General features: G+C 32.4%; 1 protein-coding gene across 8 annotated transcripts in view; it reads left to right on the top strand.

Moving 5' to 3' along the window:
* LOC130441295 (calcium/calmodulin-dependent protein kinase kinase 1) overlaps window positions 1-27,834 on the top strand; it is a 539,168-nt gene that overhangs the window by 495,380 nt on the left and 15,954 nt on the right. For all 8 annotated transcript variants that reach the window (XM_056774909.1, XM_056774907.1, XM_056774910.1 and 5 more), the window contains 2 exons: window positions 7,473-7,675; window positions 25,829-26,044. In XM_056774909.1, the coding sequence (XP_056630887.1) occupies window positions 7,473-7,675; window positions 25,829-26,044 (419 nt within the window). The remainder of the gene's footprint in view (window positions 1-7,472; window positions 7,676-25,828; window positions 26,045-27,834) is intronic.

The raw sequence follows: 27,834 nt of genomic DNA on the forward strand, positions 1-27,834 counted from the left end.
GTATCTATCTGTGATAAAATTGTTGATGAATTGTAAAATGTTTCCTCTTAGGCCCCAATGATGTAATTTTGAGATTATGTTGGGTCTCCATACCACGTCGTACGCTTTAGAGATGAATACTGCTATGCATTCTTGTTTATTGGGCAGTCCTTATTTCAGATTCGAGATCTATCAGGTTATCGGCTGTGCATCTGTTTTGGCGAAATCCGCTTTGCTCTGGTATTAATAAATCGTTATGTTCTAGTACCCAGAGAAGTCTACGATTGGTCATTTTTTCCATGATTTTGCATAGAACATTGGTTAAGGATATTGGTCGATATGAGTCTGGGTTGGTTCTCGTTTTGTCGGGTTTCAAAAAAGGAATTATCACAGCTTCGCGCCAACTTGAAAGGAAGACTTTATGGATCCAAATGTAGTTGTATAGTTTTGATAGGTATTCTTTGGTGGTAATGGAAAGTTTTTGTAGGAATATACAGGTATTTGGTCTTGACCAGGAGCTGTCGGTTTTTGTTATTTCAGAGCTTCGTGTAGTTCTGTTTTGTTGAAAGGGTAATTGAAGGGATTTGTTTCAGTTTCCGTAGAATCTATTAATTTTTCTTTCTTGATATCTCTTGTAGTTTGTATGAATGTTGGGTCGTAGTTTGAATCGCTAGAGTTATGGGTTAGGGGGATTTAGATGGCGTTGAGGATGTTATTGTAGACACGAATTTAGTCCATGATTCGCGCCTACTCTTTTTCATAATGTATCTTTTTTGAAAAGTCAAAACATCGAATTGATGAATTCATTCGCCCTACTGGCCTTGTTTGGCAGTCAATGATCCTTTCTTATTCCCGCAATTAAATTGTGATTTCCATGTTTTTTCACACCTTAAATGCATTCAAATCACATGTTTTGGAAGTACTTCGATCCTAAAGGAAAAGATGCTTCGACAATTGGTTCAAACGCATACAAAAGAGATCTTTATTAAGAATATTTTGGGTCATATCGAATTATAAATATTTGTTCTCATTCGTCTATCTCAAAACTTAAGTAGCCACCCGCGTAGTAAGAAATCTGTGAGAACGATACAAAAATTCATTCCTATAAAGTGTGTGTAAATGTGTTGAATTCTCAATTATTGGTAATTTTGTATAAAATAAACATTTCCTCACGATGACTTTGATGTTGTTAAACCGTCATCCGTAAGTTGGGGACCCAGTAAACTTAGTATCAGTAAATTCAGGAACGTCTTATATCTATACTAAAAAAATTATGTATCCAAAATATTACCTAATGATGATATATCTCAAAAACTGTGACAAAAGTAGAAAATCTGCAAACACCATTAGACAGTATGAAAAAATATACAAAAGGTCATAATTAAACCACAAATTCAGTGATTTTGTTCGACCCTGCATATGTTAATTTATCATATGAAAAGATTTTCCACCTTAATATTAACACTTGAGTACGTTTTCAATATCTCGTATAATCGTATAATCGACTAATACTAACGTAACGAACGGTTATTTGTTCTTTGTTTTCCATTCTATTCGCGGTTCATAAAGTTTATGCTTAATGCGGCATTAAATAGTGAGGAAAACGAACAGTTGAAAGATGATTACTTAATGGTCGGCGTATTCGAAATGCTTACAAAGTGAAAGGTTCATTATTTTGATTTCCCCCGAGAAATAATTAGGGATTTACCGTATTTTTTCCGCCTACAACTAAATATATTGAGAATAATTTGAAAAGATATTAGGTTTGAGGAAAACCTAATATGAATCGTACACCAATTGACTTGTTTATCTTTAGTGGTTGTAAACGTGATTTCATCAATTCTTGTCATATCGCATACTCACGCCATAGATTGAGTTTAACATAGCAACGATATCTTGTCAGGGTTTTACATTGCAAAATATTGGATCGGATTGTAACGTATTCAATTGATTGTGCAGGACCTTATTTGTGTAATTAAATAATGATCACATATAATATCTTGAAAATATTGTGATGAATCAATCAGATTAAAACATTCGGAAATAATGCTGCCTCAAAGCAAAGACAATTTATATCAAGAATACATGCCTCGAATGGTTTTTGAAAACACCAAAAAAGCTACTATCATTACTAATCATTACTAATATTAATGTAAGTTTGTTTGTTACGCTTTCACGTGAAAACTACTTAATCGAGTATCTTGAAACTTTGTACACACATTCTTGGAGGTATTAGAACTAACATATACATAATATAATATGTACATAACAAAGAATATTTTTTACGTAAGATGAAAAAATTAGTTGTCAAAAAATCTCAAAATCTAGTTTTTTCAACACCATCTAGTATTTCCGTAATGACGTTTCAGCCCAGAGTACTGTAATACCGTTGCACTATATTTCCGACACTCACGTCAATATCCAATCCAATTGACTATAGTTTCAGCTGTTTAAAATTTTCTGTATTTATTGTTATTTTTTTATTTCATTATATATGCAATATAAAACTATTTAAATTTTGAGGTTAGGTGTAATTTTTGTGGTTAGATGCTATTGATTATGATTCCAATTATTCCCATTGACATTGTATTCTAATTCAAAAAGTTTGTTTCCCGTGAAGCTTAGTTTTGCTTGTTATTATAAACAAAGAACAAGAGCACACATTACATGTGAGTGCGAGAGTGCATTCAGAATCGCCTTGTTTCTCTCATGGTCAACTATATGTAGCCTGTTCGCTTTGTGTCTAATGCCCGGAATTTACACATTTTTGCACTCCACGTTAAAACTTTTAATATCGTCTACAAAAATGGCCTAGGTTAATTCTCTGCATTTATATTTTTTAAATTGTTAAAATTATTCATTTTTGTTACAAAGAAATATATTTTAACGTTTCTTGCTGTATTTCAATAAAGTATATCCTATGTTTTCAAAACTTAATTGTATGTAATAATTTTAAAAATAGTTAATAGTTATTTACGCAACAAGTGCAAAAAGTAAATGTTTATTGTACGCGACAACACGTCGAGTGCAATAAACACTTTTTGCACGAGTTGCATACAATATATTTTCTATGTTCAATAAAATAATCATTTAGTTGTAGAAAAATAAAGAGCATAGCGTAATTTGAGAGAAAAATATTCAATAATCAATCAACACTATCGGTTAACATTGAAAAAGCGCTAGGAACTAGTAATTAGGAATAATTTAACGTAAAAATTATTTGTACCATTAATATTAAAATTAAATGTACAATTTTTGCAATTTTCAATATTAATATTTCTTTGTGAATTATTTTTAATTCTACTTCTTGATTTGTGACTTCTCTAAATATACTAATACTTGGTAACTGTACATTGTCATTTTCTTCAGCTTGAAATATTTGTTTTGCAACATTGAGTTTGTTTGCAAGTGATTGCTCTACGTATCCTTCCGCTTCTGTCTACGATTTCCATCCGCCGAGTTGTTTGAGCTCTAGTATATCTGCTCCAGTATCTGTAAGTGTTGTGGATAATCTCCTGATGCAGTGACCTGTTTATAGCTCAGGATTCAGAAATTTTGCAATTTCATACAGGATTTTAGCAAAGGTGTTTGCACCAATAGCTTGGACAGTGCACTTTTCATTTCGGTAATTGATAAAAAAACGTTTATGTAGAATATGACTGGGACGTAGTTTCGTGTATATATCGATCAAATTTAATCCTTCATTAACCTCGCCTCTAATGACAAAACTTCGTTCCTTGTCAGTTTTTGAACATGGCACTTTTACAATTAATATTGAACCTACTTCTTCTATGTCTTCAATACTCAATTTTTGAAGCTGATCTCTATGACATGCTCCTGTGATTCCAAATATTCCAGCGAACTACAACAAATAATTTTAATATGTCTTACAACAGCTAAACAATAATTTCTGACTTACTTTTTTCATCGAATACTTGGAGTTTCTTTTATAAATTATAAATGTGCACTCTATTAAAAACTTTTGAATTTTTGACCGAAATCCTCCAGAGCTGCTTCATAAATACCGTTAGTTTTTTATAATTTTTAATATTAATATCTTCTTTTGTAGAAAGGCAAGCTCTCACCATTGAATACTAAGAACAAAGTGATGAGGGCTTAATAACTTTCGATCTTTTTGAAAAATATGCATGAAACACATTTTGAAGATTCACAACTTTTTTATCGAAGTACCACTCTTTAAAACGATTATAACGAATTTCATATAGTTTTCTCTATTTACTTCACCCACCAACTTCTGGTAGGATCAAGAAAATTTCCTTAACCAGTACATAATAAATATGAATGATAATAAAATAAAATCAGCAATTCTTTGAAATTATTACAATCTCACAGAAAAAGCACTACATATTTCACCCATTTCAGTTTTTATGTTTGTCTTGATTACAAACTTCTGTACTATAATGAAAGAAGAGGGCAATATTTATTGCACTAGTGTAATGAAGATCCACTTTTTCCAGTGAATATAGTTCAATAAAGTTGTGTTTATTGCATGAACGTAGAAAAAATATGTTCTCTGATACTTATTTAATGGCTTCAATGCGATTGAAGCTACGCGTAAAAGCTAGTAATTCAATAAATGTTCAGCATTTTAAGATTTATAAAAAGTAAACTTAGACCAGGAATATTACGGAGCTTTGAATCCAACCCCGTTACGTCGAAACTTCCGATTATTATTTCTCCTTCGGTTCCAACTTCGGCTCCGACACTTTTAAATCGGAGGTCGAAGCATTACATAGCGGCAGCAGTGGCCTGCATTGACTGTTATGAACAGATTCATATTCATACATGTCGCTCGGGGAATCCCCAGGACTCCCGTTACGTGCGCTTATCGTCAATTATTTTTTCACTTGTTGTTAGTCGTTACGCACACGACATAGGTTATAAAAATTTGTTTTGATGTTTGCGGCTTAATATCAATAAAAGTGAAGGGTTTTGTGTTGGACAACAAAACTGAAAAATCTTCTTCGAAGTTTATTTAGATTCGGCAAAGTGTAAACTGTGTATGAAGACGTATCCAAAAAAGGGAGGTACGACAACGTCGTTAAAAGATCATTTAAAGTCTGTCCATGCCACTGAATACGAACAATTAATAAAATTAGAAACTGAAGAGAAGAATACAGTATTTAAAAGAAACTTTGCCGAAGAATCAAAAATCGTGTACTTCTAATGTTAAATCTATGGAAATTAACAGATTGATTTCTGAAATGATTGCCTTACAAGATCCACCCTTCAAGTTTGTGGAAGAATTTTGGGCGACTTATGCAGTTCACTGTGGCAAACTCACACTTAAGGGGAAGACATTATTTCACTAAAAATATTTGTGTTCATTTATATGCAACAGCAAAACAAATAAAGAAATTGCTAATATAATTTGAAAAGATCACATTTACAACCGACATTTGTATCGAACCAAGTTCGAATGTGTCTTAATGAGTCTGGCAGCGCATGGCATGAATAGAGATTTTAAAAGGCTAAAAGTTATTTAGAATTGCTACACATTTGACGAAAGGCATACAGGAGACCTAGTTCTAGAAAAAAATTAGGTATGTTGATGTAATGGGGCATCATAAATGAGAAAATTCATTGTTCTATCCGCGATTCTGGATCTAATATGATACAAGTAATGAAACTCTGTGACATATCTGATCTCATTTACACTGTACATAAGTTGCAAATGTGTGTATGGGCACTGTTAGATTGTGGCGAAGAAATTAATGCCTTATTATCGATATGCGAAAACGCATCGACGTATTTCAACCATTTCGAAATAGCTTTGACTGAACTGCATAAAATATAAAAGGAATAGGAATAAAAGGAATTGAAAAAAAATTAAAACTTTGTTACGAGGCTACAAAGGAAACACAAACATTTTGGGAAAAAATATATTTATTTTCCAATATAATCTCTTTTTAGTTCCATACACGTTTCTCAGCGATGTTCAATGAGTTCAATACTCTTTTTATAATAAGAATCATCAAGTTCCTCAAAATAAGCATCAACTGCCTTACCTCCTCATTGTTGTAAAATATTTGACCATCGACCCATTTTTACAAGTCTGGAAACAGAAAATAATCCGAGGGGGCTAAATCTGGCGTATAGGGTACATGAGATAGCAATTCAAACTTCAATTTATCAATTTTGGTCATTGCAATAATAGATATCTGATGTGTGAGCTGTTGTATTGTCTTGATGCAACAACATTTTCTTCTTAGTCAAATGCGGATGCGGAAGTTCGCATAATACTCACCGTTGATAGTTTTTCCTTTTTCGAGATAGCCAATGAAAATTATTTCATGCGCATCCCAACAATCCGACGCCGTAACCTTACCTGCAGATGGAACGGCTTTTGCCTTCTTTGGAGCTGGTTCACCGTTTCAAACCATTCTTTATATTGTTCTTTTTATTCGGGTGTGAAGTGATGAACCCATATTCCATCCATGGTTATGAAAAATTGCCAAATACTCGATGGAAACATCTTAACGACGCTGTTTTTGTTCCATTGTGAGCAAACGTGGCACCCATCTTGCGCACAGCTTTCTCATGTCCAAATTTTCAGTTAATATGCGATGTACCGCTCTTTTTGGAATACTTACTATATCTACTAGCTCGCGCACTTTCAGTCGATAATTATCCAGTACCGCTTTTTGGGTTTTCTTCAACATTTCTGGAGTCGTTACCTGATTTGTTCGACCACTGCGATGCAGGTCTATGCAGATCATATGACTTCGCTTAAATTCTGCTACCCAATGTTTTACTGTTAACAACGAAGGAGGATTCTCACCCAGAGTAGAATCTAGTTTAGCTTTTATATTGGTTGGAGTAAATTAAAATAAAAGTATTGTATCACATAACGATGACCAATTATTTCCATGTTCACAAATTCAAAGAACTTTCACTATAGATATGGCTGCCAAACAAATACTAAACAATGTAGCGTCTTCAAACTTGAAATATATGCTATATAGATTCTGTATTTTCTGATACATTGGTATTTTTCGAGCAACTACTGCCATCTCTAGATCAGGCCAGGTACTTCTAGGACTATCCTCGTATATTACATTACGTTTCTTGAGCTCAACATAATAAAGCACATTCCTAATAGGAGCGAATACTTATGATCTATATTTTAATATCTATTAAATACTTCTAGCCAAATTTTTAGAACTGTAAATTTTTTGTTTTGAAAAGCCCAATTTACCTTGACTAGTAGGTAGGTAACTTAGACAACCTATATAAAAATAAAACTGCAGCATGAGATTTTCCATTTTCATTTTCCTAAATTAATGAAAATTATCGTAACGTACCCTCCTTGAATAATATGAGAATAGCATGTTATTATAATAGTACTATTAAATGACATTTCTAACCAAATTCCTACAATCATCTTTTCATATTTAATAAACAAATATTTTCCTTGAAATGAAGCACGAATGAATGTGTATTCTATCTTTATTAAATTCTTTCATTTCTAGTTCACTACCAAAGAATCATCCACAGAGACATAAAACCGGCAAATTTACTTTTAAGCGATACGGGTAGAGTTCAGATAGCCGACCTGGGGGTATGCAACGAGTTTCACGGAAGCGATGCTTTTCTCTCGAATACTGCAGGCACTCCAGCTTTCTCGGCACCAGAAGCCATTAGCGATCAGAAACAAGCAGGATTTAGTGGAAAGGTAAGGTATTATGTAACAGTCTCCTATAAAAACTGGATAACGAACTATTTATTTAAAACAAAGTCACGATTTCCTAGGTAGGGTAGACCGAAGAGAATTGAGAGAATTTTAAGTTTAACAAATATAAGTCAGTAAAGAAATATTGTATGTCTATAAATTTTAGTTATTGTAGCTAAATCTATATTTTTAAACAAAAATATTAAAAATTGATTAATAAATTTAAACATAAATAAATTCATAAATAAATAACACATTTCTTTGTGTAAGGCAAAAGTCGAAATTCAATTTGGTAAATAATATTCGGGCCCACAGTGATAGCTTCGTGAGACCTATTCGAAGGTCTAAATTAACTTCTCTTTTCATTTAATATTGGTGATTGGTAATATTATCAAGGTAGCACGAGCGAAAAATCCTCTTAAGCGTTATTTGATGAGGTGCATAGAGCTTCGTGAACGTTAGTTGAGGTTCGTTGAGAGGATTAGTCTCCCGAATATGTGGAAAAAATTAATTCTCCTATTTGCTCCTCACTATTTAAATTTTATATTTTTCAATACCCCAAAAAAAAACAACTGATCAACTGAAAATTTACCCGATAATACCTTCCCTACAAGATGGTTTCCCTCGGCTTCTGATTTTTTTTAATAATTACAGAATAAAATGTACAATCAGATTAAAAATTTTTATCTACGAGGAACATAAATTTTCCAATAAAATGAATGTTCCGCAAATAGTTATTCGTTCTTCTACAAATGTCGCAAAGCGACTTTTTCATGTAAGTGTTTAAATTACACGAGCATGAGAAAACTTTTCACAAAAGTATAATAACAAAACTAATTTCCAATTTATTCATTTCATATATATACCACCTATTTATAAATATTATTGATGTTATCTGTAATATTGCTCTGACAATTAATAAACTCGAATTTTAGATCAACTTTATTATGAAAGTTAGTGATACTAACTTACTGTTATTTACATACAAGAATGTCTAATTTTAGTCTAGTCGCCTTGGCAGTGAGAAACATTTATTTGCGTAAAGGCCCCTCTACACTCTCGCGAGAATCTCGCAAGAATGCAAGAGATATGTGAGAAATGCGAATGTGGAACCGATTCGCGTATTTTTCTCAGGTTCTCGTGCTGTTCTCCGGCATTTTCCGGTGAAGATGAAGAACACCGCGAGAAAGGAGCGCGAGAACGTGAGAACTGGCGAGAACGTTTATTGACTCCACACTCGCATGTTTCTCAGTAACAAGCGAGTCGCCGATTTGAATTATTTTTCACCCCTTCTTTTTAATCATTCTTTTCTCTTTAATATACGCATAATTATAATATGCAAATGCGCATAACAATAAACTTGACGCAGACACTTCAGCGTCCATCATTATCGAGCGGAGAACTGAAGTGAGAACTGTAGTGAGAACTTCGTGGAGATTCTCAGCGAGATTCTTGAGAGTGTGTGGAGGGGCCATGACAAGTGTGTAAAGAAGCCTTCTTACAACTAGCGAAAATTTCATTGAAATACATAAGTTTAGCGATAATTTTTTAAGTAAGTATAATTTTTCGTTCAAAGAAACTATAATATAATTGCTGACAAGATATATTATATATTTATTAATATTTTGAACACTTCAATCAAGATTAGAACAAATTAACAAAACAACAGATAAATTCAATTATAAACAATACTAATATTAGAGCTGTACTTTCTGCAGTTATTGAATTTGTCAACTCTTCTCTACAGAATGTATAAATGTCACCAAAAAATAGTTATCACTACATAAGTAGAAAATTAAAAAATGGAGTACGATTTAAACCTGGGACCTCCCACATGAGATCCTCGTACTCTAGCCGTTACGCTACGGAGACCTCAATAATAACTATCTTCACGCACTACTGCTCAAAGTATGTTTCTTTAGGCACTAGTGCGTAAAGTAACGTTAAGGAACAAACAAGAAGAGACAGTTATAACATGTATAGAAAGGAAACAACTGATATGGTACGGCATGTTCAGAGAATGACAGAATCAAGATTACCAAAGGAAGTTATAAGATGGATACCACCAGAAAACCGTACAACAGTAAGATCAAGGAAACATGGATGGAAAGAAGGAAACGATCAATAAGCGAGCGAGGACTAAGAGAGGAAGACTTATAAAATTTGATGTCATCCATTAACCAACGAATGTATATTCATCATCATTTTGAAGTTGATGAATCTAATGTTTTTAAAAGATATTATAAGTTGTTACACCGCCATTCTTAACTAATCAATGTAAATAATTGTTATTATTGTTACACTTTTATACATATTTTTATATTGTACTTAACCATAATTTCACTTCAGGAGATGAATACATGAATATTCGAAAGCTCGGAATATATTAGAGTTATTATACTTATTTGCCAAAATCTCACTACGACAACGCTTACAAACGATAAACAAACTCATTGATCTTCGCAAAAATATAATCTCTATTCTCCGATCCGCTTTTCATCTGTATGAAATACTTGACGAAGTCTTTTGATTTAGCCATTATCGATCAAAGACGTTTCTTTCTTTTTTCAAAAAGACTGAGTTAAAATCACATTTTCTGATATATTGACCATTATCATTTCGTCGCATCGATATCAATCTGGCAAACATTGTATAACCCTGTTTCCATTAGCCATCTCTCTCATTTGTACAGTGTCTGAATCAATAGCGGTGCATTCATAACAATACATGCACATGTCATCTTTGTTCCAACTTTTAATAAGAAACTGTAATAGTGCCTATGTAAAATTGATCAACTGAAAAGTTCTGTTTAGAAATGCAAATAAGAAACACTTTTCATTTTTATGTTGTTATGACTAGCTTGCCGATCATCAAAACGAAAAGCTGTCGCAATGTATCAAATTGATACATCTAGTTTATAATTACACTAAGACCATCAGTTCTTATATCAAGCTTAGTTGTAGACTAAATCCAATATTCATTTTGCTCATCCTTTTATTTTTTTGTTTAAGTATGTTGTGATCCCAAAAAAAATTATTTATGTCAATCCCCGGAGACGTGATTTACGGGTAAAAAATTAATGACAGCAATGTCGCAATGTATCTGTTTGATATATGATTGTAAAATTTACTAACGAAAAGTCAAATGTGTCTGGTTTTAGTTGTGTTTTTTATATCTATTCTTATAATTTATTTTATTAGGATGATTTGAAATATTTATGTTATGAAAAAATGGTAACTTACAAAGAAATATAACCAAAGTAGGTAGGTACTCATATAAAATAATTTCTTACATTGTAGTTTGGTAACTCAAAATCTGGCATTCCTATATGACACTAATAAGAAATATATATTCTTAGAAACATTTCAAGTGAAAATATTCAGAGAGGCGATCTTTTATTTAGTCTTTTTTTTCTTTCAACCTTGAGTGATATGGTGTGCAGTTGTGTGAAGTTGTATGCTCTCCACAAATATATCGCTTACAATTCTTGCAAATGGTTTTGTTCAATCTAGTTGTTTGTAATGTGTAACATAAAGCACAGCGTCGACGCTTTGTTGGAGCTACGGTATCTTGTACTGCCACTGGTCCAGCTTCTTTATCGGGTTCTTCCGCTGGTCTGAATCTTCTGAGACCTCCAGAAAGAGAACGTGACATGCCTTGTGTCATAAGAGTTCTTTTTTAAAGTTGTGGCAAGGCTAATCCGTCATCCAGTTTTCGAAGAAAAAGGCGACGTCGCATATTCTCCTGTCCATTTCGGATTGAAATCACTTGTGCATTGATACCTCCAACGTTCAACTTAGAAAAAATTGAACCATAGGCCAGCCAACGACGTGTGTTTCCAGCAACGCCAGTCTTTTTATTATAACATGTGACTATTTCTGGTTTCGCAGCTTGTATTGACTCCTGATCTATGGAATAATCGTGATGCTGAGAAGGTATAACAAGAACAGTTCGATTCTTTCTTTGTACGTAGGAAACAAGAGTTGGTTGTTCTCCAAAACCAAACATAGTTGACTGTGGTGGTCGCCCCTCAACATTCAGCAGTTCTACTGGCAGTTCTCTTTTATTTTTTTATTGTGCCAACATATGAAAGTCTATCAGTTTTTAGTTCAGTAAAAAGTTTTGAGTTTGGTCATGTCGTTTCATCAAAAAACATATGACTCCAACATTCTATAGGTAACTTAGCTAGTCGTGCTTCATATATTCTCCTGTGAGACGTGTAACAATATTAGGCTCAGTGCGTCGCTTCTTTGCGTGTGGTAGTTTCATCCATCTTGAAGTTTTATCTTTTCCAAGGTAAAATAAATATAAAATAACACTAAGCTATAATAATTAAGCCAAAAATAACAAAGTAAAATAACACTTACGCGTTATGTCGCAATGTATCAATATGATACAATAGGTTCGTAGCTAAACACACTCAATGACTACAACCAACGTTGCGAATTCGACTGAGCGATAGACTAATGCGGCATAGGAAGGTATTATGAAGGAGGAATCTCCCCAGCTTAGGGGGGTTCACTGATAAAATTGAAAATTGGCGATCTTTTATCATTTTGATACGCATGCGACCGACCGAGGGTTAATATAATATTTATTACTAGTAAGACATATTATCTTTCTTATAAAAAAAAAACATTTTACAGTAGAATACCATGGAACTGTTATAGAGTTATTTTTTTATGGCATACCTGGTTAACTGAAAAATAGATAAGTATCATGAGGATATCGAATTCTAGAAAGGAAAGTAAATTTGCTTCTTTGTTTTTTCTCATCATTCAACAAATAATAATATTTTTTTCTAATAAAACTGATCGATTTTCCAATATTCCCTTTATGTATGTAACCTGACTGGCTGGGGGCTCGTGAAGATATATATTAACATATATTTTCTGTATGAGGTGACCTGAAAAAGTTTGGCTTCTCTTCTCAAATAGAACAATCAAAATTCGTTTGAAAATAACTGATTTTAAATTAATTATAAACATATTAAGCTATTTATAAACATATCTTACATTCATTACAGAAGATTGTTTTACAATCTTCAACTCTTTGTTCATTTTTACAATACAATACATACTCTCAGGTGAATAAGACAATAAACACACCACCCGTTGTAATTCCAAAATTTTATATATATAGTACAAACAATTATTTTTATGATGCTTATATCTCCCTTATAATCGAAAAATTATTCATTAAGCACTTTTAATATGTTTTTTAGTTCGAAGGTATTAAATTTTATGAAGGGTTATTAAATTGGCCTCCATTTATATTAGCATAAAATTTTTGGATAGTCGAATAATTATGTCGGTGCAGTTATGAAATTTTTTTTAACGACAAAAATGGCAAGTAATAAGCACCACAGATGTAAATTTCTTTTGACAAGTTTTGTGATGTATGTGGAGAATTTATGGTGAAATCATAAGTCAGACCATTTTCTAAAATTTCAGTATTATTTCATATATTTTGTCTGACATATGTACTGTGTCAGCTGTAGTATCTTTGGTCCAGTAGATAATAGGTTAGGAACAAAGGGTTTTAACCTGACACTAAAACCAATAAAGTTTTTGTCAATAACGTGGAAGGAGTTGAAAATTTTGATACCATGTATTTCATAAATCCTGCTGTTTCAGAATAACGTCTAAAAACGTGCAACAAGAAAGTTTTTATTCATCTTTACGTTGAAATTGTTTGAAATACTCTCAAGTCATAAATTGATAATTCGAATCGTTAAAGCTGTTTTCAGAATCGGGAAGCGAATGAGAATATGATTTCAGTCTACTCAATTCACGAATCCACACAATTACAGCCCAATTAACTTAATCATGCTCGTCACAACTCTGGCACCAGGGGTCCATTACTGAAAAACAATACTTTAGGGCCATGTATCTCCAAAATGGACTATTTTTCGAAAACACGTGTATATATCTTTTTTATAAGAAACTTCAAGCTCTAAATACTTGTTTTTATACATCGTTTCGAATTTTCCATCCCCTTCCACGTTATTGACGACATACCAGTTTTTCCAGGGGTTTTCCTCATCTTTCATGGCTCCTCGCGCGCAGATCATTTTTTTCCTCAAATTATTCTTCATAAACTACTTATTCTAAGAATCATTACAATTGGTTGTAATGCCAGGTATTAGTAAAATTTTGGCTACAACGCCTAGACTAATAAGGGACGAGAAAAAGTATGCTTTTCCTAGCTCTAATAGTATGGCGAGAACTCACCAACTATTTCGATGAATGCTATTTCGGCATCAGAAATGCTATTCCCAAAAAGGGAAGCGTGATATCAAATATGCAAATTTGAAATCTACTATCAGACCTTGTCTTCACAATGCAATACCGACGACGCCTTCAGATTGACAATTTATTGTTTTGGGGAATAATGTAGTGTAATAATGGTTTGTCGAAAGTCTCAACAAACTGTGTACAGGTCTCACATTTACACACGGTTGCAGTTCCGTCTAGCCATATTCGATTCTTCATAAAGGATTTAATGTTCTAGTTCTTGATTTGGGGATGTCAAAGCAGCAGCTAGAACTGCTTGGTTTCTGCTTTAAAAAGCGGAACTCACTTGCCAAAAAAACGAAAATTATATTTTTCAGAAACAATCCAAGCTTCTTCCGCCAGCAGAATGCTTGTTCATGGACTCTTCGAAATATGGCTGTGTTAATTTATGTAAATCTGCAACCATTTATAACAGTTGTCTATACAGACATGACCCATGAAAATATACCTCTTATTTAAAAAAAATTGACAACAACCTCTATAAGTGGAAGGTATGTGGCGCTTTAAGAGCTATTGCTATTTTAGTGGGAATTCAGGAGGATTTACGAAATATTCATATTTCCAATTGGCTTAAGACGGCTTTAATTATAACTCTTAATAAAGGAGGAGATAAAAATCAAGAATCAAATTATCGCTCGATTGCACTCCTTTCCTCGTTTGGTAAGATCATGGAAAGATAGGCCAAAAAGATGCTTTTATCATTTCTGTTTAAATATAAATCAATTACTACTCATCAATTTGGGTTTTCAAGTAACAATTGAACAAATGATGCTATAATCTACCTCCTGAATAATGTGTTATCCACTGACGTTGTTGAATCTGTAAAACTCTTGTTGTGGAGAATTTCTTGAAGTGGGAATTACATATTGCCGCCTTATCTAAAAAATTAAGTTCCTCCTGCTTTGTGCTGAGATCGGTTTCCAAACAACTACACTTATCCACCTCCTTAACAGTTTATTATCCCCTTATTAAGTCGTATATTCGATATGCCCTTCCCTTCTGGGGTACGTGTGATACGACTCAATTTGAGTGTACTTCAAACTACAAAAGAGAGCTGTTAGATATTCACTCGAACGAAACAGCAGGGCTCACCGCATGGATTTCTTTAAAAGATTAAAAATTCTTACTCTTCCTGCCTTATTCATCTTTGAATCCGTTTGCTAAATTCGCGCTTCTCCAATTTCAGAAAGATCGTTGCACGGCTATCCCCTTAGGAACGTGGAGCACGACCTTAATCTACCTACTCCATGCTCAGAATTAGTTGAGGGCACAATATTTTACAATAGAAAAAATTCACAACCACTTGCCAATTGAAATAAAATTGATTTCATCTTTTCTCGTATTCCACAATAATTTGAGGGCATATTTACTGGAAAGTTCCTTCTACTCTGTGAACGAATTATATTCCAATAATAATATTTAATTCCGAGCATGCTGCATACTGGTTTAATTTTTGCTTTGGACTTATATACGACTTATATATTACCTATCACTATTACCTATAATTTTTTTACTCATTATGGTTTCCTTCTGTATATTGAAATTTTATTCTATTTGTATCTTTATTTAGTTATTTTAATGTTTGTTTTTTAGTTTGTACAAGCTTTTGTCTACAAATTGTAACAATTTTTCGACAAGTATTTCTCTCCCTTATTACTGTTTTATATGTTTATGGGACAGTCGTACAATGAAGAAACACTACCGAGGTAAACGTCTGAATGTCAACCGGTGTCTCAATATTTTAAGTATCTCACTCTTTAGACGCAATAAATATCTTTTTGCATCCACTTAAAATAAAAATCAGACTAATAAAAAACTTGTGAATTCTATGAATAAAGAATATAAAAGATTTCGATACCTAAGACATGGCCTCAGTTATGTAACGCTAAATTGAAGGAGGGTATTTGTATTGGGCCACAAATTAGAATATTGCTGTACGATATCAATTTTATAGGAAATAGGGATGCAAACTATGAACAAATAGTTAATGAACTTTCAAATTCCTATAAATCGCTTATCTGCCGAACGTTATTAAAAACTCATATTCTCCATTCCCATTTTCCTGATAATTTGGGAGCTGTCAGCCACGAAAAGGGTAAAATGTTTCATCAAGATTTATAAAATAACAATTAAACGTTAACCTGTTTGTGGTTTTTTAAAGTGATAAAAATCCTATTTGTTCCAGATTTTTATTGATCATTCTCGTCTTTATATAGGTTCATTCTACTTTATGTTACAGCAAAAAATTTTCTTTTCTGTACTAAATAACAGTTGTAGTCTTTCTGAATTGATAATTTCCTTTAACATTCATCGGCTACAATATCTTCCAATACATCTAATAAGTTATCAACCCTCAAAAAATTGAGAATGTAACTACCAATTACTTTAAAAAAAATCACGAGCATATAATGGTTTGCTGTTCATTCATTTTATTTTATTGCAATACTTTGTTTGAGTTTTCTGTTGCCATATTGGTATTTATTCTCGAAAAAATTCTGTAGCAATGAGCTCATAATAAGTTCCCCACTCTGAAAAAATATCTACCATATAGTCACAATTGTACAAGCCTAACTTCTCTAAGATTTTTTTCAAATATTATACTTTGTTCAATAAACATATAAGCACATCACATATCTAGACATAAATATACTAATTGTCATTTACTTTTCGAAATATTTTATGGATTCACTCTTCTAAATGTTTGAATTGATTACCCCTAAATGAATATAAACGACGCTTTCCGAAATGAAAAAATATTGTATGCTTTATATACTTAGGCGTGTGACTCCATAATGATATTAATTATAATGCTGATATTAACAGTTTATTAGTTTCGAGATTTTCGTAGTAGTCATATTAAACTGTAGTGAAACTCTGGTGAGAAAGTGTTAATATTCACTTTTTACTTTAAAACTCTATATCTTTTGCCATAAAAACTGTGCTATTCGAATAAATTATAGTTTACTGACGATGGAAAAGAGATTATTACACTAGAAATGAATCCATATAATTAAAAGCTAAAGTTATATTTTCTTATTTTGGTTAAAAATTGCTTTGACTCATCTGTAACACTTGACAATTAAGTTTTTAAAGGCTCTTTTGGTTCACCAAGTAATGGAAATAAAACTTTACCACTGGAACGGCACATTCCAATAGTTTTATCTTTCCGCTAGAAAGCATCGCAATAGTGACATTTTTTATTCATTGAGCCAATCATATTTAAACCTAGTACCATTAAATACCAACCAATCTTGGGCATGAAATTTCGACGACGCGTGGTATGCATTTCTGCATTATAAATTCTTCTCGCCGGCGACTGTTCTGGCATTTCTATTACTCTTTTAACTGCCTGCAGCTTGCCTTTCTGAACGAACTCGTATCTGAAGAGGAGTTTCAGCTACTCTCAAAACACTTTGTTGCTCTGCTTGCTATTGTCTTCACATCTATGCGTGAACCGAAGATTCTTCATTTCGTGCAACTTTTGCTGCATGGGGCTTTTACTTCCGAAACATTTTTAAAGAAGAACAGAGTAATAATTAAAATCAAAGAGTAAGATCTAAAATAATGAATAGCATGTAATGAAAAAAATGACATCTAACCTCAAAAATTCACATTTTTCATAAAAGTATCCTATGTTATTTCTAATACTTCCAAGAATATCTGTACAAAGTTTTATGATGATCGGTTACGTAGTTTTCGCGTTAAAGCTTAACAAACAAACTTACATTCAGATTTATAATATTAGTAAGGATTGTATTTTACTTTTCCATACTCTATATGAATGTCACTTTCTTGAATTTGTAAGAGATTATCCAATACTAATGTTATGAATTATTTTTATTTGATGATATTAGTCATCAATTTATTGATTAGAACTTGTAACAACTCTAATTTCAATCAAAACGACGTGTTTTGCTGTAAATGTAAACTGAAATCACTTGTTCCACTTTGTCTAAATATTCAAGCTATTAAGAACATTATGGCAACTTTATACAGCTTCCATTTCGATAGAGATTAATCTTTCCACCTTATCAACTTGCCAGCCGTTCAAAACTGAATAGTAAGACTGTTGAAGCAGTCGAGAAGTGCATGGTATTAGTTAGATCAATATTATAGACAAGGTTAACTTTAAGCTCAACTGAGAATAACAGTTTCTACATAAAAGGAGCACGATGAAAGTTAGTTAGGAAGCTGAGTTTATATACAAGTCTGCATGGGTAAGTTTCAAATTATGTTGTTTGTTTTAATATGAAGCTGTGGTATATGTTCCTGAGAATATGAAATTATCATTTCAAGTAAAATTTCATTATTAATTGAGGAACAATGAAAAATAACGATGTTTAATGGATCTTTCTATCACTTAATCAAATTGATTTTCAAGAGTCATTGGCATTGTTAACACTATCGTCTACATTCATAAGCTTCAAAGAATGAGGGCCATTCCTGATGTAACAATTGATATTACATCCATTTTGATTAGATGTATTATTCTTACAATAAAAGTAGATCTGGAACTACCAGTAACTTTATTGTATTGAACAAATTAACTAAAAGACATATATGTGGGTGAAACAAGTAAAATAATCAGTAGATAACTGAATATTAGATGATTAAACGATTAGATGATTAGATGTTTCTTGGGAACGTGGCAAGGAAACACCAAAGTGGACTAACTTCAATATATTTTCCGAGCTTTCGAATACTTATGTATTCATCGTCTAGGAAATACTCAATTAAGATTTCCGGCGATTTTGATATTATTCATCACCATCTATCAGCCATCTTCCATCCACTGCTGGATATAGACCTCCTTTTGAGCGGTATGTATCCAATTTCCTACAATTTTCTTTACATCGTCACTCCATCTTGTTGGCGGCCTGCCTCTACTTCTCTTATACATTCTTGGCCTCCACTCCAATATTCTTTTCGTCCATCTATTATCCGTCATTCGGGCTATATGGCCTGCCCATTTCCATTTCTTTTGGGCTATAATTTCAATAATGTCCTTAACGTTTGTTCTTCTTCTTATGTTCTCATTTGTAATTCTATCCCTTCTCGTAATTCCCAACATTGCCCTTTCCATTGTCCGTTGCGCCACTCTCATCTTTCCTGCAGTTTGTCTCGTGAGGATAAGCGTCTCTGCCCCATAGGACATCACAGGTATAACACACTGCTCATATACTTTTCTCTTTAGGCTTATTGGTAAGTCTGATTTCAAGGTACTACTCAACTTGCCAAAAGCTATCCACCCTAACTGTATTCGACGCTTTATCTCACACGTTTGGTTATCTCTTCCTATCCTCACTTCATGGCCTAGATATTTATAGTTATATACTTGCGCTATCTCACCTCCATCGATAATTATGTTATCATTTGTTACCAGATTTGTCATAAATTTGGTTTTGTCTAGATTTATTTCTAGGCCAACATTCATTGTGGTTCTTTTCAAATCCGTGGCCATCTGCCGAGTGTCTTGCATATTGTCGGTGATTATGACGATATCGTCTGCGAAACGCAGGTGGTTTAGATACTCACCGTCGATATTTATACCTTTCCCTTCTCAGTTTAAGAGTATTCCAACACACATGTGAAGAGCTTAGGAGAGATAGTGTCTCCTTGTCTAGTCCCGCGTCCTACATGTATCTTATTTGTTGGTTCGTGGAGATTTACATTTAGAGTTGCGTTTTCATATATGTGTTTAACGAGCTTTGCGTACCTGTAGTCTATCCTACATTGTTGCAGGGCTGATAAAATTGCTGGAAGTTCAACTGTGTCAAACGCCTTTCTAAAAGGATATTATTAAAGCTTGTAAATTTTTTTTTTAAATAAAAAGTCAATTTGAATATTGAATTTTGAATTCCATGAGATTAAAAATTTTTACAAGCTTCAATAATATCAAAATCACCAGAAATATTAATTAATTATTTAATAATTAATGAATTATTCCCAGACGATGAATACATTAGTATACACAAGTATTCGAAAGCTTGTCCACATTGGAGTTTCTTTGCCACGTTCTCAATAAAAAACTACTCATAATATAGCTGGCAAAGACTTTTTCACAATTTATATAAATATATATATATATATATATATATATATATATATATATATATATATATATAGTATAAGTTTCCTTAATTTCCTATTTCTTAGACCTTTTGATATGTTTCTGCATCTAAATATTCTTTCTTGATTTTAGGTCTCGTCTGTTTTGGATTTTGTTTTTATTTTATAATTTTTGAAAGAAAGATAAAAATTGACGACTAGTCTTTATCAAAATATTTTATCTTATAATTGAATCAGGGATGGTTGCAGTCCTCAACTGAAATGTCAGTTGTTGGAGCTGAGTTAAATTTGTCTATTTGTGGTGTACTAGTTGAGCTCTGTGGATGTGATTGAAACTCCAACCTTGCAGCTCTAGAACAGAGAAATAAAATAATGAAGGTCTTAGGAGCACAGATGGAAATTACTGAATGAGGAATGAACAGAAAGAACAGATTGGAATGAAAGGAGCTTATGCTCACATATGAAAAAACTGAATTTATATTTGTTAAAATCTAACAAAATAAAAATCTGTTTTATTCTATTCTGTTCTGTTCCCCAAATGAAAAGAAAATACTAATTTTTATGAAAAATATCATACACAATTAAAGCAAAAGGAAATCCATAACGATAAGATAGAATTTTTCTAAGTACAATGAAAAAAAAAAAAATTCGAGTACATTCCGAGGTTTTATTCAATTTCTCGAATGAAGTGGAGGTCGATAACAAATTAATTTCTTCAAAAACTCGAATGTTAGAATACATAGATGAGAAGTGATTACAGTGCCACAATACGTGAACAAAAGAATATTCAAAATACTTAAAGACAAGCTTAACAAGCCGAATAGCATATTACAATTTGACACGGCGTGATTTCTTCTTGTCAGGCCTTCTCAAGTACCGCTTTTTTGCGAGAGGACCACGTACACTTCCTACCTCCCAACTGCAATTAAAGAATTTTGAACTCTTCGCGGACAGTTTGACATGCTTCACGGGACCTGCCTCTCCGTTGAGAAACATTGCTTTACATTAACCCTTTTTCGAATCCGTTTTGTAATTTCTTTTGATAAATTTAGTTTGACGCTGAATTTTTCTCTCTTGATGCAAATTTGTTGCCTGACTTATGCCGACCTCTGTATTAATGTTTTTTCTTTGTGCTCTTCATATTTAATCAGTTCCTTGCTCTTTTCATAGCCACTCGAACTGAATCGGAATCTTTTCTTCTTAAACTAAATAAAATATAAAATCAAGGATCTTATAATAAAATTTCTTTATACCAACCGCTCCCGATATATCAACTCTGAAACGTTGAGATCCAAATTTTATTTTTTTCAAATTAAAGTGATAATGTAAACTTACATATACTAGTAAGGAAGTAATATATATATATATATATATATATATATATATATATATATATATATATATGGAGGTAGAATCAGCCCCTCATTCATGATATCAAATATTTTTTTCTTTGTGATTTCATTTTATAAAATTGTCATATAAGGGTGTCATACACATAAAGTTGGTTTCCAATCTTGAATTCTATTGAATAATCATACAAAAATATAGCCTTAGTGTTCAAAGCTTAGCCTATCCTATTATACAGTTTTAACCCAATAGCATCTCTTTGAGACTTTGGTAAATCCATTCTTTGGGCTTAGATACAAAAATTTATCGAACTCCATTTTCAACATCTCCCTTGGATTAAAAATGTTTCCCAAGCGATCCTCCATGGATGTGAATAAATAGTAATCGGACGGTGCAAGGTCCGAATTAAATGGTGGATATGATAGGAGTTAATGCCACCAACTTTTCTGACGTAACTTTCGCAATATGTGGTTAAGCATTGTCTTATTGAAGAGAAGCCGCTTTCAATAATAAATAAACCTGCATATTTCACCGATAAAACCACATTGGCATGAACTGTTCACTATATTCCTTGGCATAGATAGTTCGTTCATCTGGAATGATTTTGAAGTACACTCAACCATAATTCCACCAGACACACAAAATATTCCGATCCTATGGATATATCTATAAAATGGGTTCTGGTAATTGTCTTTTGTCTAACTACTAATTTTCTATGCCCAGGTTGTTTGGATAAATCTATTTTTCATCCAAAGTAACAATGCGTCTAATAAAAAGCAGGGCAAGGAGCAGTTTACACACTTCTACTTGACGTATTATTTGAATTTCGGTTAATTAGTTACTATTCGACAACTTATAGATCTTACCTAATAATATTAAATCACGATATGCGGTACCTTTAGAAGGTCCAAGAACTCACATATTTTCTCTGCTACTTCAAACTTTTGTTTCCAATAATGATTTAACACTACAGGAATTTCACATTTATCGCACATTACACTATTTATTATAAAAACTGCGTCGTCAATAAACAAACAGATGATGATGAAAAAAGTAAAGCAATTGTACTTTCCATAGAATTAGAGACACGTTACGACATGTTTAAATTGAGGTGTAGGAATTTTCACATATCGCACCTCCCCTCAAATTGTCCGATAAGTCAAAAAATTAGAAGATTTATTGAGCTATTGCTGCTAAAAAACTTATTCTTATTTCTTATAATTTCTTGTAAATAGTTCTATTGCAGTCACTTTTTCAGCTTTTAAGTTACCAACCGAAAAGTGAAAAATAAATTTAGAAGTAACTTCAAACACTTCGATATGAAAGCCGACGTTATTTTTGAGACACAATCACTTAAAATTTCTATCAATAATGAAACCTTTTTTAATGCAGTTGGCCACCATGTATTAATTATATTAGGGTTGTGTCATTTTGACATTTAATGCATGCCAAGAAGATTTTAATTCAGATTTTAGTGAGCTGATGTCAAACTCTGCTTTTGATAGTTACAAATTTGAATTTTTTAATCATAATTTTCGGTTATTGTTACTACACATCTCAATGCTGAGAAATATCTGCAACCAGTTCCCCCTTTGTACGCATATCTGAAATTATAGAAATCAGTCAACATTAATAGTTTTCGAACAGTATAAGATTGGGGGATATTCTTGATGGAACTGATCGGGTGAAAACAATTACTAGATAATTAACACTCCTAAATATATTTTTTCCACATCTATCATTTTCAGGCTCTTTTATCTAGAAATTTTTTTTGAGCTACTTTCCTATAACATATTGTTTCGATACTAAGTTTACTTATAAGTATTAAATTGTTGATTACCGGTTTTTCCAGAAATGTATGGTTTTGACAAAGTGAAACTACATTATGCATCAACAGTACTAGCGTATTTGAATTTTTACGAATGTATAGATTGTTCGATTTAGCAAAATTTTATAGCCACTTTGTTCTTCTGAATCAATCAATTCACTGATATATCGATACGTTTTCAATTACTTTATTGATAATAGCTTTTATTTGTTAACAATATCAAAAAGTGATATATTTCTAAATATAGAATTGAAAAATATATCGAATGCAATATCAAAAGCTACTCTTCATCAACATTTTGAATAGTTGTGTATATATGAACATGGAAATGTTTCAGAATTTGCATACATTTAAGTCAAATTAATTCTATATTATGAATGCAACTGTCAATAATTTGAATTGAGTCCGAAATTAAATCTTAACAATAGTGTCTATTTAAAGATCGTTACTGTTAAATTAACCTTCTTATACCTTTTGATATGTTTATGTTTCTCAATGTTCTAGATAACTCCTTTGATTTCATCATTTTACTTAATAATCCGATGGCTTTCTTTCGTTTGGCTATTATTTATTTCAATCCGCTCTTAATTTTTATTTGACAGTGTTGCTCCCAGGTTTTCGATTTCATAAATTTTTCTATCCTATATTTCTTGTCGTGTCCCGCTTTAATATCTATGTATTCCTTTCCAACAATAAAATTGTATCTTATTGCCATATACTTTATTTTCTCTTGATTAGTACTAAATCCATAAGTTTTTGCAGCCTCTTCTAGTTTACAGATTGCTCTGTTCATTTATTTGTTTTGGTTATTAAAACTCAATCGTTTGCATGATTAAAAGCCATTGTCGATATAGTTTCAAACTCTTTTCCACCCTAAATTTGTCTGATACAATTCCATCACTGGCCACTCTACTGTGTGAGTTATGTAATGTCATCTTGACTAGCTTCACAATTTATTTCGGGATTTCTAGTAGATTAATGGCAGCATACATTCTATTTCCATTTAAGCTTGCTTAAAATCTATGAGCATAATTAATTAATTAAGTAACAGGTATCTTGGTCAACAAGGTGGTTTGTTGTGTGAATGTGCAGAGAGAAGTAGCGTGTGGGGGAATCTTTTAAACCTGATAAGAAAAACATTGACGTGAAATAAATGAGAAAAAACAAGATAAATTTCAACTCTTTAAATAGTTCTTGCAAAATGAAAAAACACAGAATACTCTAGACATAGAATATTTTAAGACACTTTGAGAAATGTTACTGAGGGCATCGTGTGGTAGTTTTGACGAGAATTTCGAAACAATGGAAGAACCGCTAGTACAGCAGAAGTATTCTTGACTACTTCATTGAGAGGATTAGATCATAGAAATAGCTACTCAACAACTTAAAAAAGGATAAAGAAATAAAAAAAAATTTCATCTGCTAAGGGAAAACAGTACTATATTACTGTTTAAAGTATTTTATTGTAAAAACACACCATGCGAGTTATGTTACATAGCGATTAATTAATTCCACTTTATACGTTAATAAAAAATTACTTGTTAATATGAAGCAACGGTATGTTTCCATTGAACTGGGTAACGACAAACTTTTAATTTTTTATTTACGTTCCCACTTGTACCATATCGATTCTGTTTCAATACCCAACGGGGAATCGGAAAATAATGCCGCTATCATAAATTGAATTCAATCGATGCAGTTTTTGTTTTTAATCAATAATGCAATGAATGATACGAGACTAATAAGAATAAATTTGTTTTTGACAAAAATATTTTTAAGTTATTCAAATTTTTGAATTTTCTTGCTAAGGTAGCAATCGGAATAAATGGAAATCCGAAAACTATTGGTCAAGTATGGTCGGCATAACGTATTTTCTGTTGACAATCACCCCATAATTTTCGATTAAAATTTGGTTCACTGGATCCAATAGTCACCATAAAGGTCTTTATAAACAGCTTGTCCTAGTTTGAGCATATCTATATGAAAAATCTCGCATACTCTCCACCAAATACTCAGAAGCACTTTTTTGTAATGTAAACCTGATATCGCACTACTTCGTGATGGGTCGTTTGTTGCCTTTTGAAACACCATGTAGGATCCATTTTACGGCTCCAGGGATCAGGCGACCTCAAAATATGATACCGATGAAGCAATATTTTGTATGTGATGAATTTGTTCTCTTCGGACAGATCTTGAGGATACCAAATACCTGATGTACTATTTTTCAATCCTGCTGCAAATGTTCTTGGTCGACCATGGCTGGGTAATGGTGTTCTCTGACATGTATTTTGTTCCACTTTTTATCCTTGTCGTTCTATAATGTTCTCAGCCGGATACAAACGTCGAATTCACTTAAATTCGCAAATGTTTTTGGCTGGAACTGTTATGTTACTGTCTTTGCTACACTGGTATTTAACTTAATATTTCACCACAGAATGCAAATAAACCTACTATTCAATTATTTAGAAGTGAACAACCCACAATAACTTAGACACGACTCCAAATAATAGTATGAGCTGACAAAAAGCAATGAAATATTCACTTGCACAGAAATTCTCTACTTTCCAGTCCACCTAATATATTACATTCTCAATCAGGTTTTATTTTTATTTACAGGGTACCGACATTTGGTCAATGGGAGTCACACTCTACGCTTTTGTCTTTGGGCAAGTACCATTCTATGACGATCATATCGTGAGACTTTACTCAAAAATTAAAAGTCAACCAGTCAACTTTCCAGAGCAGCCGTACATCAGTGATGAGTTGAAGGATCTCATAAAGAAAATGCTTGTTAAGGATCCTACCCAAAGAATAACGCTACCCGAAATAAAGGTATACTAAAAAATTTAGTGAAAAAATTATTTTCACTAACAATTATTCAAATATACATTATTAACAAAGTTGTGATTTTTGGAACCATTGGTGATATTAATTCTGAACACACTGTTTACACTACCACTGCATCAACACACCCAAATGCATTTTCTAATTCGTGTTTCGATAACCAAGTTATCGTCTTCAGAGACTGAAGGTAAACCAAAACCTATTATTCCAGCGGAAAAAGTCCTTGGTGGGAATCTTCTCATTTATTCCTAAAGTACTGACCTAAAAAGGCCTGTAAGGAATGAGAACTTTGTCGCTATTTGAACAATTTATTATTAGAATATTTTTCAACAAGTTCAAATTATTTCTATTTTTATTTCATGATTATCACTGGAAGCGTGATAGGCAATACTCGCTATTTCGGTCCGTCCATTTATTAAATCCTAATGATAAAATATCGCATTTGGAGAAGAGTGATCCAATAATAAATTGTATGCATACTTAAGAAAAAGAAAATCATGGTTAGCAAGTAAAACATTCATTAAAAAGACAATATAATGATAAAGGAAAGGTACAAAATATATTTAAAAGAAAGATATTATGGTTTATATTATTTTCTCTCCTCTGCACTATTAATTTATGTCTATTTCTCAAATTTTCCTATGTTAAGGTGATTCTGTAGTTCATACCACCACCTTAAAGTCTTTTCCATTCTATATTTTCTGGGTTTGTCAGCTTCTCCTTTTTGCTTCTTCTCCTATCTATATGTACAAAGAACTCCAATAAGGCCTAGGCGATCAGCTCAGGATTTATTTAATATTTTCAGCTCAGTATTAAATTATAAGTTTTGTATTCTATATGTTTCTTGATTGCTCCAGTTGTCAAGATTCAATTATCAAGTGTCCTATAATGAGTGACTGTTGTGTATTGACTAGCTGTTAATATATGTATTTTCAAAATTAGCTTACCTGCTTTCAATTATAATTATAAAACTTTTAACAATAAAAAAAAACTGACGTGAAATAAACATAATTGTCTATATCTTTTGGGCTCATAACATCTTAGTTTTAGATTCGTTTGTTATCAATTGGTACGCTCTATTGCAGGTAGTTAGTTTGCTAAAACAGCTCTAATAATCATTAGAGATAATAACGTACTTAGGGTTGTTTATTTTTATGTTTATACCTACTATTTAATTCGCACATTAAAGAACTAAATTGTTTTACCAGAATCATATTCAGTCTAACGTATTTATCCTGCAACCATAAAAGACTACGTTTTATCAAGTAGCCAAATTCACATAGTAAAATTGTAGAGGTGAGTCTTACGTTCATTTCTACGATCCAGAAACAAAACAACAATCGCTGGAATGCGACACTCTGGTTCTCCAAGACCTAAGAAGTTTCGTGTTCAAAAATCTGCTAGAAAAGTTCTTGCTTCAGTTTTTTGGGATTGCCATCGAGTAATCATGATTGATTTGTTGGATAAGGATAGAACAATAACTGGAAATTACTTTTCAACATTACTGACCACTCTACAGAAAAAAATTAAACAGAAAAGACGCGGAAAGCTATCCAAAGGTGTTTTGTTTTTGCAGGACAACGCTATTGCACACAAATCTCATGTTGCCATGCAAAAAATTCGAGATTTGGGGTTTGAATGACTAGAACACCTCCTTCACCAAATTTGACTCCGTCCGACTATCATCTCTTTCCTCAACTGCAAAAAAGTTTGCAGTCTGGTTTGCAGAGCAAGAAGAAACATTTTTTTGAAAGGTCTAGAGACGTTGCAAGTTTGCT

Source organism: Diorhabda sublineata, chromosome 3 (assembly GCF_026230105.1).
Source record: "Diorhabda sublineata isolate icDioSubl1.1 chromosome 3, icDioSubl1.1, whole genome shotgun sequence".
Lineage (NCBI taxonomy): Eukaryota > Metazoa > Arthropoda > Insecta > Coleoptera > Chrysomelidae > Diorhabda > Diorhabda sublineata.